The 24,591-nt window shown below is 37.1% G+C and overlaps 2 protein-coding genes across 2 annotated transcripts; one reads left to right on the plus strand and one right to left on the minus strand.

Moving 5' to 3' along the window:
- The first annotated feature begins 4,155 nt into the window (after positions 1-4,155).
- LOC145780605 (troponin I, fast skeletal muscle-like) lies at positions 4,156-8,529 on the plus strand. Its single transcript, XM_082592232.1, has 7 exons — positions 4,156-4,248; positions 4,474-4,632; positions 4,717-4,818; positions 6,051-6,230; positions 6,662-6,751; positions 7,986-8,168; positions 8,278-8,529. Exons 1-7 carry the CDS (start codon positions 4,231-4,233, stop codon positions 8,362-8,364), a joined length of 819 nt encoding a protein of 272 aa, XP_082448358.1. The 5' UTR covers positions 4,156-4,230; the 3' UTR covers positions 8,365-8,529.
- Positions 8,530-9,534: 1,005 nt separating this feature from the next.
- LOC145780594 (MLX-interacting protein-like) lies at positions 9,535-24,105 on the minus strand. The gene is made up of 22 exons (XM_082592223.1): positions 23,932-24,105; positions 22,945-23,114; positions 21,728-21,822; positions 21,338-21,444; positions 20,701-20,786; positions 19,456-19,545; positions 19,326-19,355; positions 18,723-18,879; positions 18,170-18,262; positions 17,380-17,537; positions 16,831-16,969; positions 16,221-16,366; positions 15,475-15,549; positions 15,077-15,197; positions 14,789-14,959; positions 14,412-14,488; positions 14,154-14,325; positions 13,799-13,842; positions 12,648-12,767; positions 12,217-12,344; positions 11,533-11,786; positions 9,535-11,334 (listed from the first exon to the last, which is right to left on the minus strand). The coding sequence occupies exons 1-22, from the start codon at positions 23,993-23,995 to the stop codon at positions 11,231-11,233; spliced, it is 2,601 nt and encodes an 866-aa protein (XP_082448349.1). The 5' UTR covers positions 23,996-24,105; the 3' UTR covers positions 9,535-11,230.
- Between the last annotated feature and the right edge of the window lie 486 nt (positions 24,106-24,591).

Genomic DNA, 24,591 nt, shown 5'->3' on the forward strand with positions numbered 1-24,591 from the left:
AGGAGCAGCGATACCAATCGGTGATTATGGCTTTATTGATGTTTTGATTGCTTTGTCCTCTTACCAATGCTTAAGTTATCGATCTTCAAAATTCACAATAGAACGATTCCTTGTAAGGTTCGCTCAACGAGTCATCATCCCTGTGACACAAGGTCGAAATAGATTATTTTTGAAGGACATGAAATTCGTCACTGTGAAATGTAAAACGAAATGCACTGAATAGGCCGGAAAAAGCAATTGCTTTGCACATGTAAAAACTTGTTTAGTCAAATCACCTTATCTTTGGTAAAAAGAGACGCAATAAAAATATATTACAGGTCTATTCCTATGTACTGTATTCCCATAGATTATAGAAGGTAGTATTAATTAAAAAAACTTCGCTTCTTTGCAAAATATTCCATTATAGGAGCGTTGGTAGGTCTGCTTCATTAGTTTCGTATTATGTAATAGTGAAATTTTATGTTTGTAATGCATTAGTCCCCGTTTATTAAGCTAACCTGAGAACTGCACGATTTTGGGCTTATTAAGCAGGAAACGATTCTCTGTCAGTCAAATATATTTAGTAGTTATGGACTTGGACAAATTGGGCTTAATAAGCGGGGACTACTGTATAAAGTTTATGCAGCAATCCGTTACATCAATAAACTAAGATCTTCTCTAATTTGCTATCTTCAAAAAAAGACATACCTTTACAACCTTGTAAAAGCTCGAAATACAGTTGCATTTTTGTTGAATAACGTTGAAACATCCCAATAATAAACTCCACACTCAGATCTTCAGCCCCGCTGCATACCGGTGAATTATTATTAGTCATCTACCTTGTTAAAGTTTACATTATTTATGCGGTGACTGGATCGAACTGGACAATTTACATCATAGTGGGATCATGGGATGGGTTGTAAAGCGAACATCTTCAATCGATTATAATATGAAGTTGCGTCAAGTCGACCAACCGCTGAAAACTGAAATGTACTGCTTTTATGATTAAACATTTGAAAAGTTAATCTTGTTTAGAAGGTGAAGACACAAGGGATTGACATAATCCTTTTATGGGCAAATAAAGTCTTGCCAACATGCAAGAAGAATTTTGTTACTGCGAGTTGTTCGCTGAGAATTAATTGATTTTTTGAAACATTATCAAATTTTTTTGTAAAAGATATATACTTAAAGTTTCCTATATTTGTTATTTCATTACAGTATACATCCGCTGCCGATGCTTAATTTATATAAGATATATGAAACCTTTTTAAAAAAAAGTATTAAGAATGCGACAAAGTGTCCTGCGAGACATCTGCCGACCTCTAGAATATTGCTTTACTTTACTACTGTTGACAATGAGAAACATTCGTGTGACGCAATTTACTTCTACATGAAACCAAGCAGTTGCTAAAACTTGTCTCTTTGATTAATAAATGTTCTATTTTATAACCGAGGTTGATCAAACTTATGTGATCGATATCGAAAGGTAAAGCAAACTTAACTTTACAGTAGAGATTGTGTAAGAAATATGAGATGCCTCATGGTGCTAAATGTTTCGATTTGAAGACAAAAACTATGGGGCAGCTCATGCAAAAAAAGTATAAAAAGTAACACCTGCCCAAATTTCACATGAGGCAACGTTTTGCTTGTTTGCACTCCTTGTGAAATCCCTAATGTCACGTTTTATGTTAATATATGTGACGTAATGCATCGATACTGACCCCCATTCAATGTGATGGCTTTATATGATATTTGAACAATTACAGTACATAGAAGCGTCCAAGAGTGAAAACTTGTTCTTGTTACGAGGTTTATTATTGCTTAACTAAATGACCATGCACCAATAAATATTAACTTTGTATGGTGAAAAAATAGAATGCGCGTAGGAAATTATGTGCCGAGAGAAAACGTTTCAGGCATTTCCGGTGCAGTTGTTTGAAAGTTCGACAACTGTAAAAAGGGATCCATGTCGTTGTGATGGGATGATGGCCATGTTGGATGCAAATTTTAAAACCGTAAGTGATTTAATTCAAGCAAGAGCAAACTGATCAATTCAATAGTTTTTTCCAAAAAAAAATTTCTTTGACGTAGCTTTTGCCACGAAAAAAGCTTTGATAACAAAGATGTAATTATCCTCAAGAATGGTGAAATTAGATCTGGTTAGATCTACAGTAGATCCTCACGGTGAGCTTTTTATAGAGATCTGGAAGCTCTTAAAAATAACATGTTTCTGCACAATATTATATCCTGTATGGCAACGGCTTTCATAACATTGAAAGTGCCCTTTATCATACAAATTTAAAACATCAAAAGACAAAACACACTGCTCGCGGGATAAGTTTGGTGATGGTTGTCCTTGCAATTGATGGGTTTAAAGTTTAGCTTTAATTTAAAAAGCTAAGACAAGATCGGTGAAGTACTTGCACCAACCGCAACACTCAGTTCTCTTCAATGTACCTGACGTCATGCGCAGCTGTTGATACCACAGATAAGTATCACAGTTTCCATCTCAGTTTAAGCTTTAAAAACGTAAATTTATGTGAAAAAGAAGTATACCAACGTGTTGCTAATTGATCTTGACACCGTGCAACTGCAACATGTCGTTACGAAAAAAACAACGAAATTAATAGAATTGATTTGTAAATCATGACACAGAAAAATTAGTTTCTGTACTGTTGCTGCAGTTGTTTAGTTGATTCAACTTGAATAGATACAATGGTAACATACAAACAAGAAACCACTCGACCGATGAAAAAACTGCAGTACACATGGGAGCTCCGATATCTATTTTCATCTTTGACGTTTGTCAAGTCAAATTGTTGCACAGACAGCAAGTGATGTAATCACAAAGTAACGAACAGCAGACCACATTCATTTAGGTTTACTGCGTTCTGTAGAAGGTTCTAGTTGCTAGATATGTTCTCGTTTCAGATAATCGTTATTTAGCTTCTGTTTATTTCAAGGAGAAAAACTTTTTAAACGCTAAAAATGCAACAAACAGTTTTGTGTGGTGCGAGTACAAAGTCGATTTTATCAAGAACGTGGAAATTTCATACAAACTTTATTACACGATAAATTTCCGTTGATCATAAATTAATCATAGTTTTTACAGCAAAGAGTGTTGCACATTGATAAATTCTGTATCGTTAGAATTTACAAAAAGGTTTGAACATGCGTGAGAAGTAGCCATCATACAGTAGAATTGGTTGCGTACATACTAGGTGGCGATGCACTGAAAACGCCAAGTCGTTTAACTCGTTCAAAAAGTACGCAGATATCACGGGGAAGCAACTCCTGCAATCGAGGCAACCAGCTCACAGTTTCTGGCCGTGGTACTTCAGTGGTTAGCTCGCATAGCCGATAACTGTGACAAGGTGGTCGATAGGCTGATGAGCTGCAGGCTATAGAAGTGATCCTTGCCATTTGCTAGTCATATGAATCAAGTATGAACGTAAACACTTTTGTGTTACCGAAATTGATGTCTCACTTGTACTGAAACTGATTCAATAATTTTGCGTCATTTTTGTAAAAGATGTTACAAGCATAAAAAAGGCCAACTTAACATCGACATTTGCATTTTAGGCTACTTGTCTTTTTAAACTGCAACATTTTTTTGTTTTGTTAAACCAATACTTAACTAAGTTTTGGTTGAGAATTCACTTTATTTTTGCATAAACTTAAAAACACTGAGCAACAAGAAAAGAATTAAACGTTATTTTATCGCAAACAATCAAATACAAAGAACTTCTTGCACATTTTCAGCTTGATGAGACCTTCGTCAATAAACTTACATTTAAGCTACAACTAAAGTTACAGTGAGAAATCCAGTTCTTGAACTGTGCCATCCGAGTGGTGTAGGTGTAGCATAAAGTTTGTAGGCTATTTCTTAGTGGCCTATAAGTTATACGCTAGGCAACTGTTCTCTAAGAAGTACAATATCATTAGTTTGATGTACTTAGACACTAAAGCAAGATCTAAGTCCTACTTTCAGTTTGATTACATAACTATTGTGGATTTCCTAATGAGAGCTTCAAAAAACGTTTGAGTTATTTTGTTTATTTCAATTTTTGATTTGCATAAAATCATATTACATCCTGCGCCGGTGTTGTTGTTGTTTAGTACGGTGAAGTCTTGACAAACATAATGAAAAACAAAGCTATTGTACTGTATTTTCCAGTGAAAATCAATTATTGTGTTTTGACAATATTTTTAAAGCTAATTCAATTTCTATAAACAAACTTATCAACAAATATGGGTGAAGACGACCAGGTAAGAGTTGAAAGGGCTCCAACTAGCGATTAAGGTTTTCAAGTGTGTAGGATAGTAAGCTGACAACTGTAGCATTACTTTCCTTAGCGAAATGTAGGCATAGGCTAACTTGGCTCAGTGATTCTAAAAAAATAAAAAAGTGAAACTGTATATATTAAATTAGTAAACAATATTACTTATCAAAGCAGACGTTCGATTTCTTATTCACCTAAACATTTCTGCAAGTACGCTAACTCGGATTCAGAAGAAGAATCTTCTTCAAGTGAGGAAGAGGAAGAAGAAAGTGAAAGCGAAGAAGATGAAGAAGAAGAAGAGGTTGAGGAAAAAGAAGAAGGGGAGGAGGAAAAGAAAGTTGAGCAAGAGAAGAAACACGAACTGGAAAAGGTTATGCTTTCCTTCACATAACACCGATCAAGCACTATGGTGCCGCTATTTTGCATAATGTTTCAATGCCTTCAATTATAACAGATGGAAGAAAAGAAAAACTACCTCGCCCCTCCAAAGAAAAAGAAAACCATTTTCAACAATTCCTTTGGCAGTAGCAGTGTCATGTCATCAAACGGAGATAATGTACTGCATTGGCTGATAACACGATGCGCCAGCACTTACACAAGCTTGCATGTCGACACGTAGCTATCCACACTAAACGATCTGATCTGTAGCCTATCCTACTGGGAAGTTGAAAAACCGGTAGCTTATTCAAGTAACATAAAGTTGATTGCGATATGATTTCAGATAATGACCATTGGCAGTATAATTGCCAATCGAAAAAATCGCAGAAGAATAAGATTAATGTCGTTTGCCTATACATCCATGAATGGATATTGTTTGTGACATAAATTAAACAAAAAAAATCAGTAATTAGTGTAATTTGCTAATAGTACATTACGTTGATATATTTGTCGCTATCTGAAAAGGGCTCAGTCGAAAAAGAAAAAAAATGTTCAGTTGAATTTGAAGCACTGTTGACGTTAATGATTTTTTTTCGTTTTGTTTCGAGTAAACCTAGCCAAAGCCTAGCCTTCCGTGCTCCAAAACTAAAATCAAGCTCTGAAACGCCGTGCGCTAATTCCCAAAGCTCAGCGGCAGCTGAGTTTCAACAACTGCTGGTTACTTTGACAAAGAATGTGGTGTCGACTGCAGATATCTGCTAGTCAAGCGAATCTTATGGTAGCGTTGTAAAACATTCAACTAGTTTTATGGCCTGTTATTGTTTTTTTAAACTTTGTTCACCGATTGACATTGGATTATTTTTCCGCATGCCTCACGGTTTTGTTGCACCTCAAAACAATCAACCTTATATAACCCCAAAAATACACTGCCTGTTAATAAGTTTTTTTTACTAATGTGAAGGATTAGCCTACTTACTTAGAATATCGTAGTTAGTGAAATATCTGAGATAAAGCATGCAGTAAGTTTAAATGCTACCCTAGTAGGCTAACATTCGTTATCTATGTTTTGTTGGTTTCTTCTATTTGAGATTAGAATTGGCGTTTAGCCCATGTCGATTAGATAGATAGCCTACAGTAGCCTGGTCTCTTCATCTAGGGTCGGAGGCTAATGGTCGCTTGCGTTTGCAGTTACACAAACTTCAGCCTTCAGGCTATACCTGGATTTTGAAATCTTGGATTGAGTGTAAAGGTTTAGTAATCCTCCAAGAAGCTTGTCGAACAATAGCCTACTACAGGCTATGCGTGACGCAGCAGCATTTTCCTCGGACACGTTGCAGAAGGTGTTGATAATTAAATAAATCCAAAAATTGTTTCTCTTTTGAATGGGTTAATTGCATTTTGTTTGTCCAGAGTGGAGCTAGAAGAATGACACATCAGCGCAAGGCGATGCTGAAGTCGCTTATGCTTAACAAAGCTCGAGAAGAGCTAAAAAGAGAGGCGGAGAGGAAAGCGGAAGAGAAGAAAGCTGCCCTCAGCAAAAGATTGCAGCCACTTGGAAACATATCTTCCATGTCTCAACAAGAGTTGATGGTAGTCTAAATATTGCAAATTACACATTTTAATCAATATTTATAATTTGCAGTGTTAATCTTAGCCTATCGCATAAAAGTTGAAACATTGCTTTTAATAGTTTCAGCTGCATTACGCTACATTCAAAGTATATTGTAGCCTACCGTATAGGCTATTAGGCAATTTGAATGTTATCACTTTGAATAATGGTTTGCATTTGAATTTTACACGTAAATGTTTTCAATGTGAAACTGACAAAGCCTTCTGTACCGGTGCCGTAATAAAACTGATTGATGAATGTTTTCACCACTAACAAATGTTTTCAAAGATAAATGATGCTTCATCTAAACCAAAGTTTTAGTCCCAAAAGCATACGTTCTACTATAGATTGAATTTTATTTTTTTTTGCTAAAACTCGGAATAATGCTAATATAAGAACATATTTTTTAAAGGATCTCTGTCGTGAACTTCATGCTAAAATTGACAAAGTGGACGAACAAAGATTTGATATTGAAGCCAGGGTAAAGAAAAATGATCAAGAAGTATGTTGTGACGTTTACTTCTTCGAGCAAAATTGATTGGTCCCTATAAAGGTTTCAAAAAGAAATGCTATCTCAGTCCGAGGGAGCCTATAGGGTAGCCTACTGCTGTTGCTAACGGTATAAACTATAAACCTCTGTAAATCAGTTACGTATAGGTAGAGGTGGACATTCGCTACTTAAAAGTAGCGCGCTACCCGATCTAAAATAGCGCGCGCTACCGCTACTTTTGTCTTAACTTAAACTGACACAGTAAGCACTTGAAAATGAATATCATTCGTTTAGGCTAAATTGCCATTTCAGTGTCGTTATAAAAACACGTTCTAGGTGAAATTTATTGCTACGCATCTTTCAAAATGTTAGTCGCCGAGTCCTGCTCGATTTGGCTTCAGCACGTCTTTTCCAAAGGAAAAAAATCTCTCAATCGCAGCACTGAAAGGAATGGGGGTGTTGTACGTAATAAAGAGGGGTTAGGCTATAAATCGGCACTGGGAAAGCTCAAGGACTTGCCTCTGTCTGAAAAAAGACCTCCACAATTGCCTTTCTTTCCGTATCGACGTTTCATGCAATGACACCAACACACCAAAACATTCATCCTCGGAGTCGTGACTGGTGTTGGTGTCGCTGTTGTCGGTATCAACGTGTTTTGATGTTTCCCGCAACAGTTGAATGACTTTTGCTTTAAATTTTTCATGCATTAATTGTTTCCAAAAAAATTCTCCAAAAAAAGTCATTTTTTTCACTTTGTATTGGAAAGTAGCGAGTAACGACAGTTTGACTGAAAGAAATGTAGCGCCTCTACGCTACCGCGAAAAAAAGTAGCGTCGCTGCTCCAACAAAAATATAACGGCGCTATACTGCTACCAAAAAGTAGCACGCTATTGCCCACCCTTGCATATAGGCTTACCTATATTCTATCTAGAGATTTTAGATCAATGGGATGCTACACTACACCTTTTGGCTTATCCGCCACACTAGAAGTTTTTTTTTAATTTACAGAATATTGCAATTTTTGTAGGTTAACCTAAGTTATATGGAAGCAGGCTAGTAAGGTTAATTTTAAAGTCATTTAAGATTTCTTGTTGAATGCAAGCTTATTAGCAGGCCTATGGCATTAAAAGAATGTTGAATTGACCCTTCTAATGTATCCGGAAAAGAGCATCTTTGCATCCCGTAATATAATGACCCTAATTTCAATACTCAACGATATTAACCTTCGCCATGTTGTTATATTCAGATTGAAGACTTAAACCAAAAAATATTTGATCTTCGGGGAAAGTTTAAGCGTCCTCCTCTTCGTCGAGTCAGAATGTCTGCTGATCAGATGTTGAGAGCGCTCCTTGGATCCAAACACAAAGTTTCCATGGACCTCCGATCTAACCTTAAATCGGTCAAAAAGGAAGGTTCCAAAAAAGAAGATGTAAGTGTTTTTTACAAAATATGGCAAACCTGAAACTACTGTAGATTACCGGTGTAATAAAAACCTTCACTGTAACCTATAGATTTCGCAAATAGTTTAATTTTTTCAGGCCGAAGTAAAAGATTGGAGAGAAAACATTGAAGCCAAAGCAGGCATGGGAGGAAAAATGGCTGTTTTTGAAGGACAAAAGGAGTGAAACTGAAATATAAAAAGCATGTTCTAAAAAGTCATGTAGCCTAGTCTCATCTCAACAGATCTTGTAACGTTGACTATCATAAATCGTGGGAATAGAATAAGTTGGCAACTTTGAATGTTTGCGTCGGTAATAAAAGTTGAAAGCATTTCAAGTTTTTTCATGTCACCAAGGCTTTTAAATGTAGGAAATGGAGTTAGAAATGATAGACTATTATTAAAATATTAGCACAACCTAGCGTAGGCTACGCTGAAAACGTAGCCAACACAAATAAATACTATACACTAAACATGCAAACTCGTAAACGTCCCTCACAGAAATCGTAATTAATTAAGACGTAATCGTCATTTTAGTTGATAGGCTAGGTCGCTAGGTTAAAAAAATCAGAAATAATTTTGTAAGCCGTTGCAATATTTAACCACATCATCAGCTTCATACCTTGACACCACAAGTCCTATGCCCTGGAACGGTAGCCACTTTAACAAGGAAAAATTCTGCCACTGCAATTAACTAGAATGCACCGCCAACCAATCATAAGCTACGTTTTCTATGACGTGAAAAAGAGCGAAAAGAAGATGACACAAAGCAAATCAAGTGATGGAGTTTCTGTCAGCTGCTTAGCTTGAGGGTTAGGGCTAGAAATTAGTTATGTCATTAACGCGGGTTCGATTCCCACCACTGCTATTGCCCTTTTTTCTTCTGTAATTACCAAATAAAGTTCAAAACAAGCATTAACTCTCTGGCTGAGTGCTAGAAAGGTCACAATTGGATGGTAGCCTCTTATAACATGTTCTGATTGGTTGGCGGTAGCATTGTAGTCATTCGCAGTGGCAGAATTTCTATTTGTTAAAGTGGCTACCCCCTGAAACAGAGCTTTTAGAATAGTGCGGCTAAGCTCAATTGCAAGGGTTGGCTACTCCGACTCTACAAATGAGGATTGACACATTCAGCAGTCTACCAGTGCGATAAAGGTTGTTTGGTTGGTTAAGTCGCCAAGTTTTTCACTGAGCAAGCTACGGCAACCCTTTAGGCCTACTCCAGCAAATGAGCGTTTTTCTAAAAAAAAATGCTGACCCTCCACTTTCACGAAACTCCTACGTAGGCTACCTCAACTGGGTCATAAGTTTTCTTAAATTAGTGGCTTACCTTTGCATGATCGAATTTCATATTTAACTGATTCCGATGCTGTTTTATTGCGCAAAGTCGAGCTCGACAACGCAGTGTTGTTGCAAGCAGCACGAGCTTCTGAAGGAAGCCGCTGGATGTCAACGAATAAATCGTATCAACCACCGTCTAAAGGTTTACACTTTTGCTGAAACCTGGGACTGCTACTACTAGGCTACAGTGCCTATGCAGCCTGATGTGAATTTTTTTGCAAAGTTTTGTTGCAGACAAAAAACGTAACTATGCATTTTCGATTTCTTGTTTAAACCTAGAAGTTTGTAGAAAACATTTCACTTAGTGGATAGTGCGCCGAGTCTGGATTGACGGATTTAGGTTCAATATTTAGTTAGGTCATATCAAAGACTGTATGAAACAATAGTATAGGTTAGAGCAAAAACACACATTATTATAACCGCAAAATGGCGTAAAACAGAAGCAGTTTGTTCTTGAAACGGCCATGTTTAAAATATATTTACGGAAATAGCGTCCTATTGGCTTGTAGCCACGCTTGTAACTTTTTTTCCCAAGCCACACTCTATTTACTTTTCATTTCAATTAATTGAAATTGAGAAATGCAACAGCAAACAGGAAGATAGGTGAAACTGATGAAAAAAAATGACGCGATCAGATCAGAGACTGGAGTTAATGAAATCAAAATAACGAGTTGAACGATGAGAGTCAACGAGGAAGAGTTTTTGTTTGAACAGAGACAAAAACAAAATTAAAGAGCACTAGGTAACAAACTTTGCAGTCGACAAACTGCATTAAGGAAAGAGCAATCAATTACAAATACAAAGCCGAAGTACGAGGCAAAGTCCTTAACCACACGAAGGGTCTTTTTACCTGCCAAAACATTAAAATACAGTGAGGTGCCACTGTAGTCTGTAAAAAATGAAACAAACGTTTCCACCCATTGCTGATTGTGCAGTCATCTACAAAAGTAAACCGACATTAAAAAAAAACGATTCAAGTAAAAAATCGTTGATGCTGTAACATCACAACAGCTACCAAAACCTGCACTTTTTACATTTCTTTTAACATCCGCAAGCGTTAAATAAATGTAAAAAGAACGGGTTTTCCAGCTGAGACAGAACAACAAAACATTAAAAATAAAACAAACAGAAATATGGCAGCACTGCTACCCGACTTGCATATGGAGAAATTCAGACATTCAAAACTACTTAAAAAGCAATAACTAGCTCAACCTCAATGCTAATCAGAATGGAAGAACATGATGTCACTCAATTTTAAAATGCAAAAATAACTTCGACTAAGAAAGCATGTTTCCTTATGATGATGCTGAATGAAGGGTGAAGGCCCATACAACAATGTACAAGAATCACAGGCAAGACTGCAAGGTTGATATGACGACGCGTTTAAGGACATTGTCTTGAAATGGAACAGAACAGTGGCAGAGTGGGCAGAATATCGAAAGTTTATTTCTCACTACAAAATAGCACATTGTCAAACAAACGTATGGCACCACTGGCAAATCGCTTGTCAAGATATCAGTGCACTCGAGTAGAGCGTAAAGATGGTTTCCTTTTCGGAACCTTTTAGTCAAGGAATAGCTTCGGTCAGCGAAGAGTGCTGAGCTACGTTGAGTGGCGAAAAACAGAAAGCAACTTGTACGTTGGTAGCAGAATAACGATGCAGCGCGAGAACCACATAACTCTCGTAGCGTTGCTCTGCTACTTCCACCAAACTAGGGTTGGTTTTTAAAGGAATCCTCTACTTGCTTTTGTAACTGCGATGCATTGTTCAGTATGCAGGTGGTGGTGCTCAGAACTTGTAGTGATTGCACGACACCTGGTGATGAGAAGGAAACCGAATTAAACACGTAACTTCAATCCCGTAAATCGCCCAAAAAGCAAAAAAATTCTATGGTGTTAGCATTTAAAATTAAATGCTTTCTAATTTTTTTTATGACCATTTGCTGTTGATTTATAGTCTGAGATGTGTTACTTCACAATTTGATTGAGAAAGCGTATTGAAGCCACCACCCACCTCGTCTGAGAACAGGCAAAGAACACCCTGTATCCAGCCACTCACGCACTGATTGATTAAACCGCGCCATGTCGACGCTAGATACGTGACTCAGGTAGGAATCGAACCACGGCCTGATGACGACCCCAAAAATATAAAACTTCCAATCTTGCTTCGTTCTTTCCCGAGCCCAAGTCTCGAACTGATTCTTTGCTTCTTCTGTGCGATGTCGAGGCACAGGAGCACCGGTAGCTGGCAATTGCCGCTGAGAGGAGCTGAAAAGCAAAATGATTAAGAAATTCGGGAAGCGAAAGGCACCTTCACTTCTGATTGGACTGATGCCACAAAGTATTACAGATGCTTTCAGAATAATAATTCAAAGTCGCTAACTGTAGTTTCTGCAATACAATTCCATAAAAATTACTACTGTACAACATGGACAGAACATAAACGGACCGCCGAATGCATGAATACAAAATCAGCTTTCTTGCAAGGTTGGCATAAACTGACGGTACAAAGGTAGTTTCAAAACGAAATGAACATGCCACTTGCGTACTTTGCTCATGGTTGTAATGTGGGTTAGCTAAATGAAATGAAGCGACGTCAAATGCTTACTCAGCACATACATGTCTAGACCGTATAGTCTGACGTGATCTCGCACAGTTGCGCCGGATGTAGACTAGAAAATTGATGTGCGTCGCATACCTTATGGAAAGTTTCAACTTTTCCAAGTCTTCTTTTAAACTGGAAATTTCCCTATCTCGTTTAACTTTTTCCATCTTCAATTTCTGGATCTGTTGGGCTGCTTTGCTCATCAAGGCAGCTTTGCTGGTCTACCAAGATAAAAAGGCACCGCCATTAACATCCCTTAGAAGCTCTACCTATTTTACTATCGTTTACCCCTTGCCGGGACTCCCTAGAAATATACTTATCTCATCAGAGTTTTTTTTTTAAAGATTTTAGGAAATTAACATTTAGGTTTAATATCATTGTTTTTTTCTTTTTCTTTAGTGAATCTAGCTCCTTAATAAAAATTGAACCAGATGGAGAACCTTAACTGTTTCAAATCGTTTTGAATGATGTTTTCAAGAGATAGTTTTCGTTCACTTGTGTATTTTTAGAGGCAAGATACTCACCTTCGTGTGGCTTTGAAAACTGTCACCGTATAACGTCTTTTGCAATCGAGAAAATTCCATTTTGATGTTAAAACGACGTCTTTGCTCGGTTGAAAGCGAATCTGGCTTTTGCTGAGCTTCCTACAATACAAATATTATGACGTGCAAATACGTCATTGCTAACTTCTTGTTCATCAGGTGATTTTTGAGCAGGTATAAGAATTAAGAATATTCTGTTGTATGTGATTTTGCACTCTTCCAAATCAAGATTTTGCACATATGATTGCATAGATATGCATAATTGACCGAAAATCCAAATCAAAAAGTGACGACACAATTTTCATGGACGCATGAATGAATTGTTATGTAATAATAGACAATCAAGTTAAGAGTTTTACCAAACTGCTGACGACGAAATGTGAATAATTTCTCTAACCATGTATAAATAACCTGTTTTCAACATTTTCCCTACAGATTTTCAATAAATTTTATGCCATAGGGTGAAAAAGACGATTTTAATCAAAAATAAATCGTTGATCTTAATCTTTTACGACTGATACAGCATCTAAGAAAAAGCATAAGCCTCCACAAGTGAAAAGTGTATAATTTTGATCACAGAACTAAAAGCTGAGAACCTATTAAAGGGGATATGAAAGGAATGGGATTGACAAGAGCATGAGCACAACATGGTGTTTTGGATGTCAAACATCCTCCTCGGCGATCCCATACTAAGGGATTTAAGCGAAAAAAGGTTAAATAAAACATTAGTACATAATTAATAAAACATTGCACATCTCTGAAAATTGCAGAGCTAAACGTAGACAATATCAACGGTTTAGTGTCACGGTTTACAAAATAACATAAAAATTTCTCACAAAACTAAACGAAAACTTTTTTACTGGCAGCGAATTAATTAACTTCAGGAACATAAAATCAGTGTTAATTCAAACTTCAGGAACATAAAATCTATGTCGCCACGTCTCCATCAACTGCGTGGGATGCACAAGTACATAGTAATGATCTATGTCAAACTGTGGCAGTGTGAGTTGTGAATGCTATACCAGCCAGAAACAGTTCTTTTCACCCAGACTCAGCGTCTACAGACGTTGATTCAATGAAAAAGTAGGCGATTGTTCAACTGGGTTTAGTTAACAATGCAAATTAGCATTTACCGTTTGTGCCATGTCCTGGTCTTGGGGCATTGATAGAACAGGTTCTAAAAAATCAACAGCGACATGTCACTACAACATACTGGTAATTCCTACATCGAAGCGAGAGTTAGCTTTCTGCATGCCTTCAACATTGCTTAGACTTGATAAGCGATGAAGAATTGTATTTAGACGGGAGCTGCATTTACCGCAACCGTAAAATGCGTAAAGAAAATGAGTGCATTGTAGATTACCGCTGATTGCCTGCCGAAACAAGTTGAGAAGAAATAAAACAATGAAAATAATGTGTTTTCAAATGAATGGTAACTCATGATTGGCTTCAGTTAAAACTGAAGAAAAGGGTAGAAATGCGTGTTACCGTGAGATCCCTGCTCCATGTCCATAGTTTCAACAAATGACTGCCCTGACGGTGTTGTGTCCATGTGGCAACCAGAAGCAGTTTGCTCGAAAGCCTGCTGGTTACGTGAGGGACCTTGCGCGGAGTTAATGACTGTTTTCTGAGATTGCTCGATACCTGGCCAGCTGGGAGGCTACACAAAAAATATTATAAGAGCATAGACGGAAGTGATTGAAGATCAATTGATTGAAGCAACATAAAACGAAGACAAGTAGTCACCTGCTGAGAAGGCTGGGCAGGTATTCTTTGGTTCGAGTTTCGTCCATTGTTTCGGAGTTGTGGGGAAGCGTACGATTCTACAACAACTTACGTTTGAAAAGATCAATTATTGTGAAAAACACAAAACTCTACTAAGAGTGAGACGACAACTACCTTCAGGATATGTCTGAGAAATAATGAACGTGTGATAAAAGATGATTTTAGTTCATTTTTCATGCCTGTATGACGTAAAGCAGATCAACATCGGCCCAATCAAAATAGCGCAGTTAAGTTAAAACATTAACTTCCACAACTTAATGCAAAGAGCTTCAAAATTTAAAAATTCAAATGGAACTTCGCCAGTTACACGCAACGACGGTGCGAGAGTACAAACTCACTGGAGGTGAGAAGTTGTTTCAACTGAGCGACATCAGAGCGAACGACTGGCATGTTTATTTCACTCAATCGCTTCTGTTGTGGCTGGGGAGGTTGCATCACAGCAGTAACATGATTCGTTGCCAGGTTGTTGAGTGACGCGGTCTCGACTCCGCTTCTGAAGAGGTTGCCGGCTGGAAACAAAAAGCTTAGCAGATTTACGTCACTTTGGCAATCGACGTCACGTAACGACAGTGTGATTGGCAATGTTACAACTGCATTTGGTGAAGTACCAGAGACGTATAGCTTACCTTGCGTATGGTGAGACCGCTTTTGTGTATGATTGACTACCATAGGATTGATCGAGGGGTTTTGCTGCGTCGCAACATCACAGCTTTGGTGCGGTGGAAAGTATTGCATCTCTTGTGACGTCTAATTACAACAATGATGTTTGAGAACTCGTATGATGAGCATCTCGTAGCTCAAAAACAAAATTGGCTATGATACAAAAATTGAGAGATAAGAATATACGTGTATGCAGGGAGTAAAACCTCGTTGGCGCACCTGCGCATGTATTGCTGGCGTGCGAACGCATGGTATAGATTGCTAGCCTGGGAATAACTAATAACATTTGTAAAAAAATACCACAAAGATCTTTTTTTTTCATTAAGCCAAACAAAACAACATTAGAAATCGATTTGACTCTGACCTTTAACTGAGGATACGGGCGACGTACATTCGCAGCATTGCTTCTCATTTCAAAACCTGTATTTACTGGCGGATTCTGAAAATACGAAACCAGTGCATTACAAAGATAGTCAAATAACAAATTAAAAGGACCTCTCATAGCATATAAGTTATCAACTATGCACAATGTAAAGATCGATTAATGTTAGGACACTTTGAAACGATTTCGGTCGAAGTTCATCATGAAAAACGAAATTTGACACGAAATAAAATAATGATGAACAATTTTGCGTCAACATAACGTAAAATACGAACGCTTTATTACAAATAGTAATATTTCATATTTTACGCAATTTGTTGGAGGAATCTAATCAGTGCTTATCGTTAAATTACACCCAGTCTATCTCCGAATGAATTCAAAGTCACCATTAACCAGACAACAAATCAGTCGTTTTTTACATTGATTCAACGTCTGCAGACGTTAAATCAATGTAAAAAACGGCTGATTTTCTGTCTGGATACACCGAGGAGACAACCGATGGTGAATAAATATTGGGACGGAGATGAAACGAAAGGGAACAACTTACGCAGTTTCAACATTGTTCAAAATCAAAACAATCTAAATAGCAGTGTGTGAAGTGGAAGTCATCGTGAAGCAAGAAAACTATACAAAACTTAAATGATTGCCATAACTCTCCAACAACTACGGTAAGCTAGTTAGCTGGTGACATTGCATTTCATTCCAACGTCTACCATGCGTCTACGTACCGGTTTAGGTAACATTTGTTGCTGAAGTGAATCTTGTTCAACGGGGTATGATTTGGTGGGGTCTACTTCATAATTGGGGAGAATAGAAGGATTGACATTGTTAAGTGCCTCTCCAGGCATCTGGCCGGTCGTAGACTGCTGGAAGCCTGCGCAGACAATATCAGTGCCATTGTTAGCCATGTTGGAATGAGATAAACTACGTTCTTTTTTCCAAATTAAACCGTTTCGCAACAATAAATTCAAATTAAAACGTGCTTGATAGAATTTTAACCTGTCCTGTACTGCACGAGCGTTTTTGCTGAGGGTAGTAAAATAGTAATAACCGACGTCTTGTTGATGTTTGTATAACGTGCTTCCTTTTTGTAATATACAGTATTATATACAACCAGCATCACATACACTTGTAAGAAATAGCTTAACATGTTGGCAATTGAAAAAGACAGCCACCAGGTAAACACATGAGTGGGTTTGGTGAGGTTTAACTACATAATACCTAATAATTGAAATTTCTAACTGAGTGAAAGGCTTGCAACCAACGTCTGTAGACGTTGAATCAATGTAAAAAACAACTGATTTGCTGTCTGGGAAGAACACAGCGTAACGTGCTTACTGTTCTGCGGATAAGATGGAGCAGGGACAATGTTGATAACAGAAAACGTAGGATCTGAGGACAGAGCAAACTGCTGACGTGGCTGAAGTTGGGCATTTTTCGTTGGTATTTGTTGGAAGTCATTGTTGAAGTCCATGGGCTGCAATAATATCAGTGGGGCGTGAGAATGAAGTAAAGAAAGAGCAAATCTGCTGTTATATGTAACTGAGAAAGCGACTCACCAAGAACCAATGAAAAGAAAACTTTGTTATTGTGCCACATCTTAAACAATCAATCAATTATTACCAGAAAAAGTCAAAGGCATAGATGAAATTATTGCCAATTTACAACTGGCTACAGATGACGGATACGTGACCGAGAGGAGAGAACGTCTCCATGACAGTCGAAAGAGAGTCAGTTCGAAACTCAGTGAGAGCACACGGAACTTGTATCTTGGCAATAAACTTCATGACCTGTCTGAGGAAAGGCACCAGGATTGGCTTTCTTGGCTTCCTGTCCAATCCACCCAAACTAATAACAAAGTCTTATATTAGACCACAGTGTACTTACTTGATTGTTGGGAACATTGTTCTGTTGCTGAGCGGCACCAGCCTCCAGCATGTTGGCGAAACTGCTTGTTTCGAAGACGTCCGTAGAGCTTGGAAGAAAATTTGGACTGGGCGCACCCGAAAAGGGGACCACGTTCTTTTTTGGTGGATTTAACAAGTCTGCAATGAAACAACAACAAAAATATATCAGCAAATATAAGAGAACAATTTTTTCTTGCAAAAAACATTTATTTGTCATAACAACGAAAGGAATTTTATTCACATTATTTTTTTTCACACAAAGGTAAAACTCAACTCTCGTAAATACATGTTGAAAATGTTAAACCATACAATTAACGACCAATATACGCAGACCTTGCCGACGTGCAAACCTATAATAATAATACCTGTACGCCAATATATATAACTTTAAACTCTATGGTAAATGTGCTTTAAATCTCAATGAAATAATAATTTTGCCAAAGCGTGATCACTGAATCTCAAATCAATGCAAAACACCTAGATTCACGCTCACAAAATCAATTAGTACTTTTCTATATGGTAACAATAACACAAAAGTAGCTTAAATTAGATACAAAAACTGTGTTTATCAACTACTACTCAATCAACTTGTACTAGCAATTTTGGTTGTTATCCAACATAGCAGATCGGTTTGCAGTTCAAATTCCATGGTCTGTGTCATTCTTTGAGCTATATCGTCCGAAGTACGCATTAGGTGTAGCATAAAGCTTGTCATCAGAACGGGGAGTTACATCATTATTTCTTCGAGAGAACCATGCTTCAGATCTTACCATGTATAGAATCAAAGTCAAGGAAGTCGTCGACGATTGGTTGCAGTTGAAGTAACCCGGGCTGGATCATGTCGGAATTGGTCATTTGCATGGCTGAAAAATATTATATATCTGTGTACCTTTGTATCTGTATATCTGGTGGAGGTGGGAAAACCAATTCAACGTAATTGGTTAACAGTTTACAATCGAATTCCACAATAAAAAGAAAATAAACATAATGTAGCCTTTGAAACGTCATTTACTGTTTCATGTTTATGTCAAGGCCAGGAAGACAGGTTTCGATAACAGCATTTACTTGAGGTCGATCAGGCGTCTGAATGGTAGTTTCATTTTGTAAAAAAATTGCCATGCAGAATGCAGATATAATGCTAGTATTGTGTCATACGGGGAGTAAGTAGTATTATTTTTACTGTCGGGTACTCAAGGCCAGGCATTCTTATAAAATTTGCGGCTGAAAACCTTTGTCCTTTAGTCAAACAACTTTATGCGAACATCCTAGAATCAACACTCCAAAAGAGAAAGTAAATCACCACAAGGTTAACTTCATGTTTACCTATTTCCCTTGCATTAGGAAACTCAAACGGCTGTTGGGATAAGTTGTTGAATAACGTGTCAGAAAAATCGTCTAGCTGTGTGTCGTCACTGGATTTCGGCTTTTGAAAATCGATAGCACGTGAAGACGACGATGTGTTGACATTCTCCGAAACCCACTGGATTATAACTTAAGTTTGAAACCAAGCAAATTCGGTGTAATCTTGTCGATATCTTTGCATTCTAACTTCATCATTTTACCACTTTGACTTCTTGGTATTATATAACGTTTGTGCTCGTTAAGATCAAACAAACAAAAAACGGGTAGAGTATGTAAATCGACCCCTTTTTGCAATCAAGCATTATCTTATTAACAAACAAAGTTTTAAGATGCACACAATTACTTCACAAGAAAAAAATTATAATTGCTTTAATTCTCAGTGCAAGTGGATTGTATGGGGATAAAAGTATTCGAGAAAAACAGAACTTATAATACACTTTATTTTTTAATATAAAGCACGATTATATACAACATTGTTACTGTCACTTTGCTAAAAGTTAGGATCTAGTTAAAAAATTAGATTTATTTTTTTGCCGGGGAAATGAATCGTAGTTCAATACATACCATTAACCCAGGGTAGTCGGATAACTTCAGCTGAAAAAAGCAATTGGGGATAAATATACATGTCAAAAAAAACGGAAAACCACTTTCATGATGGAGTGATATGCATTTGGCAAACTTGCTCAGTGCTCACCTTCTCCATGAAGAAACCTCTCCATTTCTTGTACTCAGCAACGACAGAATCGATTCGCATTTTCCAGTATTTGCCCTCCATTACAACCGCCTTCAACACACATGAGCACGAAAATTTTGAAACTAATCTCAATGGGAAGTTTGTATGACTTAGAAAAATTACAAGTCAATAAAGCCAAATTTGGCATTTCACATTAAAAAAAACAAACACTTCTTACATGCCTTGGTATCAAACGCGCTCATGTCATTCTGGGGCAAGACAACTAATTGCTCCAGACATGCCGTAGGGAAATTTCATCACAAGTTACATCTCACCGCAAGACTATTTGGCATAAAGTCTATTTCATCTATTGAAGTGAAGATATTTTCGTTTGCCAGCGTTAAACTTCTAACACGTGCTTTTTGATTACACGTTTGTGACACAAAAGTAATCCAATATATTCAATTATATATCAAACAAGAAAATAATCTATGAAAAGTTACAAACAAACGAACAAAAAATTTAAGCCACAAATGGGAACTGTTTGGATACCTCAACGATATTACATCATAGGAAAGTTTGTACTGAAATTTATTTTATTTTTTATTATTATATTACTTCTATGTCCAACAGCACTAACCAATACAGATTACTTTTAAAACTGTTTTAGAGAAATCCTTAACTCTTTCAATGTATGGTGTCTTTCTATTGACTCAACACATTGCACTATATTATAGCTTATTGTTGTAGCCTATATTTTCTTGTTTCAAATATTGAGTAACTTTTACGTCACAGTAGGTATCTAGTAAAAAATTGTGATGGGAATTAAACACTGGCAAACAAAAATCTGCAAGGCAAGATATGCTCAGTGAATGAAATAGAATTTGCGCGAAACATTTTGTGGTGAGAAGTGAGATGTCACTGTGAGAGGTCGGCCGCGGTCAAATGTCTCGCATCAAGTTTACGCGTCATAATGTCGTGTGCCCTAATTAGACACGTAGACAATTAGACATGGTACCCTATCCTGAATAAATAAATACAGATGCATACACGATAAATGGTAAGAAGCAACACAATTGCTTATTAAAGCTTTTTGCTTGTTGACACAATTGCTTATTGACTCATATTAAAGTAACATGTCCATGAGAAGTCTGTTTTATATCATAGCCAAAATCCTCAAAATGTTCTCATACTTCACTAGACAGTGAGCAAATGTTTGTAAGTTTACAAAATCACATTCACAAAAATCAACGTCAAAGCAAGCACCTCAGGTTTGGCATGCCAGTTGTAATCTATTTCCATTGGTGTGGCAAATTGGATGAAGGATTGTACTTTTCTTTTTCTCATTATATCTAAATAGCAAAGAAAAACGGTAGCTATACAAAAGACTGGCATTTAACACAATTCAGTTACTGTAAATGGCCGTAGGATCTCTTCTTTATAAGGCACTCTGAGAGGGGTCTGCTACTATTCGGTGAGTCCGATTCGGTGAGTTACTAACTTTTAACCCCTAATCCCTAACCCTAAAACGGCAATGATAATTAGGCTATGGTACCCGATAATTAAAAAAAAAAATTGAAAAAATCCCCCGTTAAGGGATCGGACTCACCGAATCGGACTAACCGAATCGGACTCACCGAATCGGACTCACCGAAACGGGCCATTCCGCTCTGAGAGAGCAGCTCACTAGCTACCTGGGTAAATTGTAGCTCGATGAGCGCTGTGATTCCTGTGAAAACTTACTATCACTAACAGTAACATACTACCTTGTTCTATCCATAAAGTTGATCAACTGCCATAAGTGAACAAATGACATCAGGTAAAAAATAACTTGTAGTACCGTAATAAAATCGTTTTGCAAATGTCATGAAAATGAAACTGATGAGACATATAATAAACCTACATTGAATGTGCCACGTCCTCCAAATAGCATTATTTAGTCGTATTTTATCCTTTACTGTCAGTTTCATTCCCTTGAAGTTTTTCCATTTTGGTGATACAACCTTTCCTCTGAAACATACAAACATTCTGTAAGTAAAATTACAAACAAGAAACCTATTTGTAATAAAACACAAAGACATGTTATACAGTATATATATATGTCCTGTGCAATTACATAAATGGCATACAGGGAAAGTGTGCGAACTGTGAAAGCAGAAAAAATACTTCTCCGGAAAACGTATCTGACACAAAATCCAGTTAAAGATTACAATGCTTCTATCATGGTAATTCTTAATTCAAACAGTTCATCTTGAAAAGAATTCTTCAACCACAATAAGGGGACAGAACATACCCTTGATAAGCTAAAGACATGCATTGAAACAGTCTAGCTAACGACCCATCAATTGTTATCTTATTGGTTGGCAGTGGTCCGAATTGATAAGTGTTCTGCAGAGAAAGCAGACAGGACAATTAGAAACCAAAATAAGGCCAAATCAAAGAAAGCAAACTTCAATAATGCATTTCGTTATATATATAATATATAATATATTATATAATTTCGTTATAAACTGTAAATGTTTTGTAATCTATACCATTTTTCCTTTAATATACTCCAAGGTTGTGCAATGTCATCACTGATGTAAATTGTAACTACACAAACATCATAAAACGCTAGAAGCTAGATTATCCAATGAAGTTGAAAGTATATTATATATAACTCATGCGATTGGTTTGAAAGATACAAGATAAAAAATAAGTATAAAAAATGTAGTTTCGGGAGAAAGTTTGCTTTCTTGTACCAAAAACAGGCAAGACAGAATAATACAATAGGGTTAAGCATTATAACAATATATTTTACATATTTACAAATAGTTTATCAGTCAAACGTTTTCGGCTTAACTTAAGCCCTCATAAGGAATCTGAAAAATGAACATATTTATAAAAATCCAATAAATTACAGCTTCTTGAAGGTAACTAGCTAACTGACCATAAGCAACAAGAAATATGCAGCGATTAAAAGCAATAGTGTGGAAAACAGACAGACGGAAAACAAATTACTGTACATTAGAAAAAGGCAACTATATTATATAACTACAAAAGAACTTGCACCACAGGGTACGTGATACAACTGAAACATCTAGTAAATGTTGAGGAGAATGGATGGGCCTCCCGCAAATAATTGTTTGTGTAAATTTGGGTTGCCAAGCGTTTTGGGTTGTAGTGCTGTTAATCAAACGCTGCAACCCAAATTTAAACAAACAATTTTATTTGTGGGAAGCGCGTTCATTCTCCTCAACATTTATATACTAGATGTATCATGTACCATGTGGTGCAAATTCTTTTGTAATTATATGTAGTTGCCTTTTTCTAATGTAATTTGTTTCCTGTATGTCCGTCTGTTTTCCACACTACTGCTTCTAATCGCTGCATATTTTTTGATGCTTATTATATAGTCTCTAATCTCAGCATTTAAAACATCAGTGTAGTAACTGTCTGGCTGAGAAATAGCTTTGAAAACCTGTCCTACGGTTAATAGATTAACAATTTGGAATCAACGACATACGGTACCCTTGTTTCCTTGGAAACATTAGAAAAATCATAACCAAGTTGCCTCATTCGATTTTGTTCATAGTGGATAGGTGAATCACGATCAGGATCACTCTCTTCAATCTCTTCTTGGTCAGCCACTGATGAAATCATGAAGTGGCCAGAATGAACCACTTCTCCTTTCTTGCGAGCTAAATTTTAATAAATTCAGTACATGATTCATCTATTTTTAATATTTCATATATCTATGGATGGAATGGCCCGTTTCGGCGAGTCCGATTCGGCTAGTCCAATTCGGCGAGAGCCCTTTTCGGCGAGTTCCCTATTCGGCGATTTTTCGAATTTTTTTTTTTAATTATTGGGTACCGTAGCCTAATTATCATTGCGTTTTAGGGTTAGGGGTTACGGGTTAGGTTAGGAGTTATGATTAGGGTCTTATTTCAACGTTTAGCGACGTTAAAACGATGTAAAAGCAGCAATGATAATTAGGCTATGGTACCTGATAATTTTTTTTTAAATTTCAAAAAATCACCGAATAGGGAACTCGCCGAAAAGGGCTCTCGCTGAATAGGGCACTCGCCGAATCGGACTAGCCGAATTGGACTAGCCGAATCGGACTCGCCGAATAGTAGCAGACCCATCTATGGAAGTGGCTATTTTTCCACACTAAATGCCATGGTTACAATCAGGTGTTGCCAAAGTTAGGATTAAAGTTAGAAAGGGTTCAGGTTACAAGGGTTAGAGTTAGGAGTAAGATACTAAAGGGTTTTAATCTTTGCCCAGGGCTAATTTTTTTTTCTCCAAAATACAAGTTTTTGTTTTCAACAGCCTTAAGCTTTTCTCAAATTAGGGAAGAATTCCTTGTCTGGCAACACTATTGAGGCTATTATTACACTATGCAGTGTAAATATAGCCACAACCTATATTTAAATGCACTGCAATTACAGCACTATTCTATCTAGGCTAGTCGTTCATACAAAACACAAACCAAGAAAATGCTTTGCCTACCTTCTTCATAATGATCATTCTCCTCTGGACCAATCAATGATATTGTGTTAGGTAACATGTTCATAATCAGTTCCAACAACAATGCAATTCTTTGAAGCTTTCACAAACTTGGCATGATTAATGAGACTAGGCCTATATTTAATCTACAACAAATTGCATGATCAATTTTCTATATTTTTATCTGCACAAAACAATCGATGCTTCAGAACAAAACATATATTATAACAAAGTTGAGAGCTGGTATACAAGTCACCCTCCCCTGGTAAGGGAACGTTCAAATATTACGTAACGCCTTCGAGGGGGAGGGGGGGTTTATGCAAAGCGTTACGTTAGCGTCACATCGGGGGGGAGGGGGTTCAAGCAAAACGTTACGTAACGCTTTCGAGTACAGAATGGTAGTTTTTTGTGCTGAATTTGTAGTGAAAAAGCGTTACATGGGGGAGGGGGGGATTGAAAAAAGCGTTACGTTGGCGTTACATGGGGGAGGGTCAAAAATTCGGAAAAAAAGCGTTACGTAATATTTGAACGTTCCCTAACTCATGACAAAGACAGGACTCGACCAAACATATAGGGTGAAACTACTTTACCTTTGCTTTACTGTTCACACACTTCAATCCACATGTTTTGGTCAATTCCTCTTTGTCATGAGTTACCAAGGGG

Source organism: Aplidium turbinatum, chromosome 1, assembly GCF_918807975.1.
Source record: "Aplidium turbinatum chromosome 1, kaAplTurb1.1, whole genome shotgun sequence".
NCBI lineage: Eukaryota > Metazoa > Chordata > Ascidiacea > Aplousobranchia > Polyclinidae > Aplidium > Aplidium turbinatum.

Bases quoted from the DNA above. Each gene is read 5' to 3' on its own strand.
- LOC145780605 (XM_082592232.1), top strand. The intron at 4,633-4,716 runs GTTATGCTTTCC...CAATTATAACAG, and splicing joins AGAAACACGAACTGGAAAAG to ATGGAAGAAAAGAAAAACTA. The intron at 6,231-6,661 runs GTAGTCTAAATA...TATTTTTTAAAG, and splicing joins TGTCTCAACAAGAGTTGATG to GATCTCTGTCGTGAACTTCA.
- LOC145780594 (XM_082592223.1), bottom strand. From the start codon at position 23,995: ATGAACATGTTACCTAACACAATATCATTGATTGGTCCAGAGGAGAAT. The intron at 21,823-22,944 runs GTACCGTATGTC...CTTTCTCTGCAG, and splicing joins ATGTTTCCAAGGAAACAAGG to AACACTTATCAATTCGGACC. The intron at 12,345-12,647 runs GTGAGTATCTTG...TTATCTTGGTAG, and splicing joins GTTTTCAAAGCCACACGAAG to ACCAGCAAAGCTGCCTTGAT.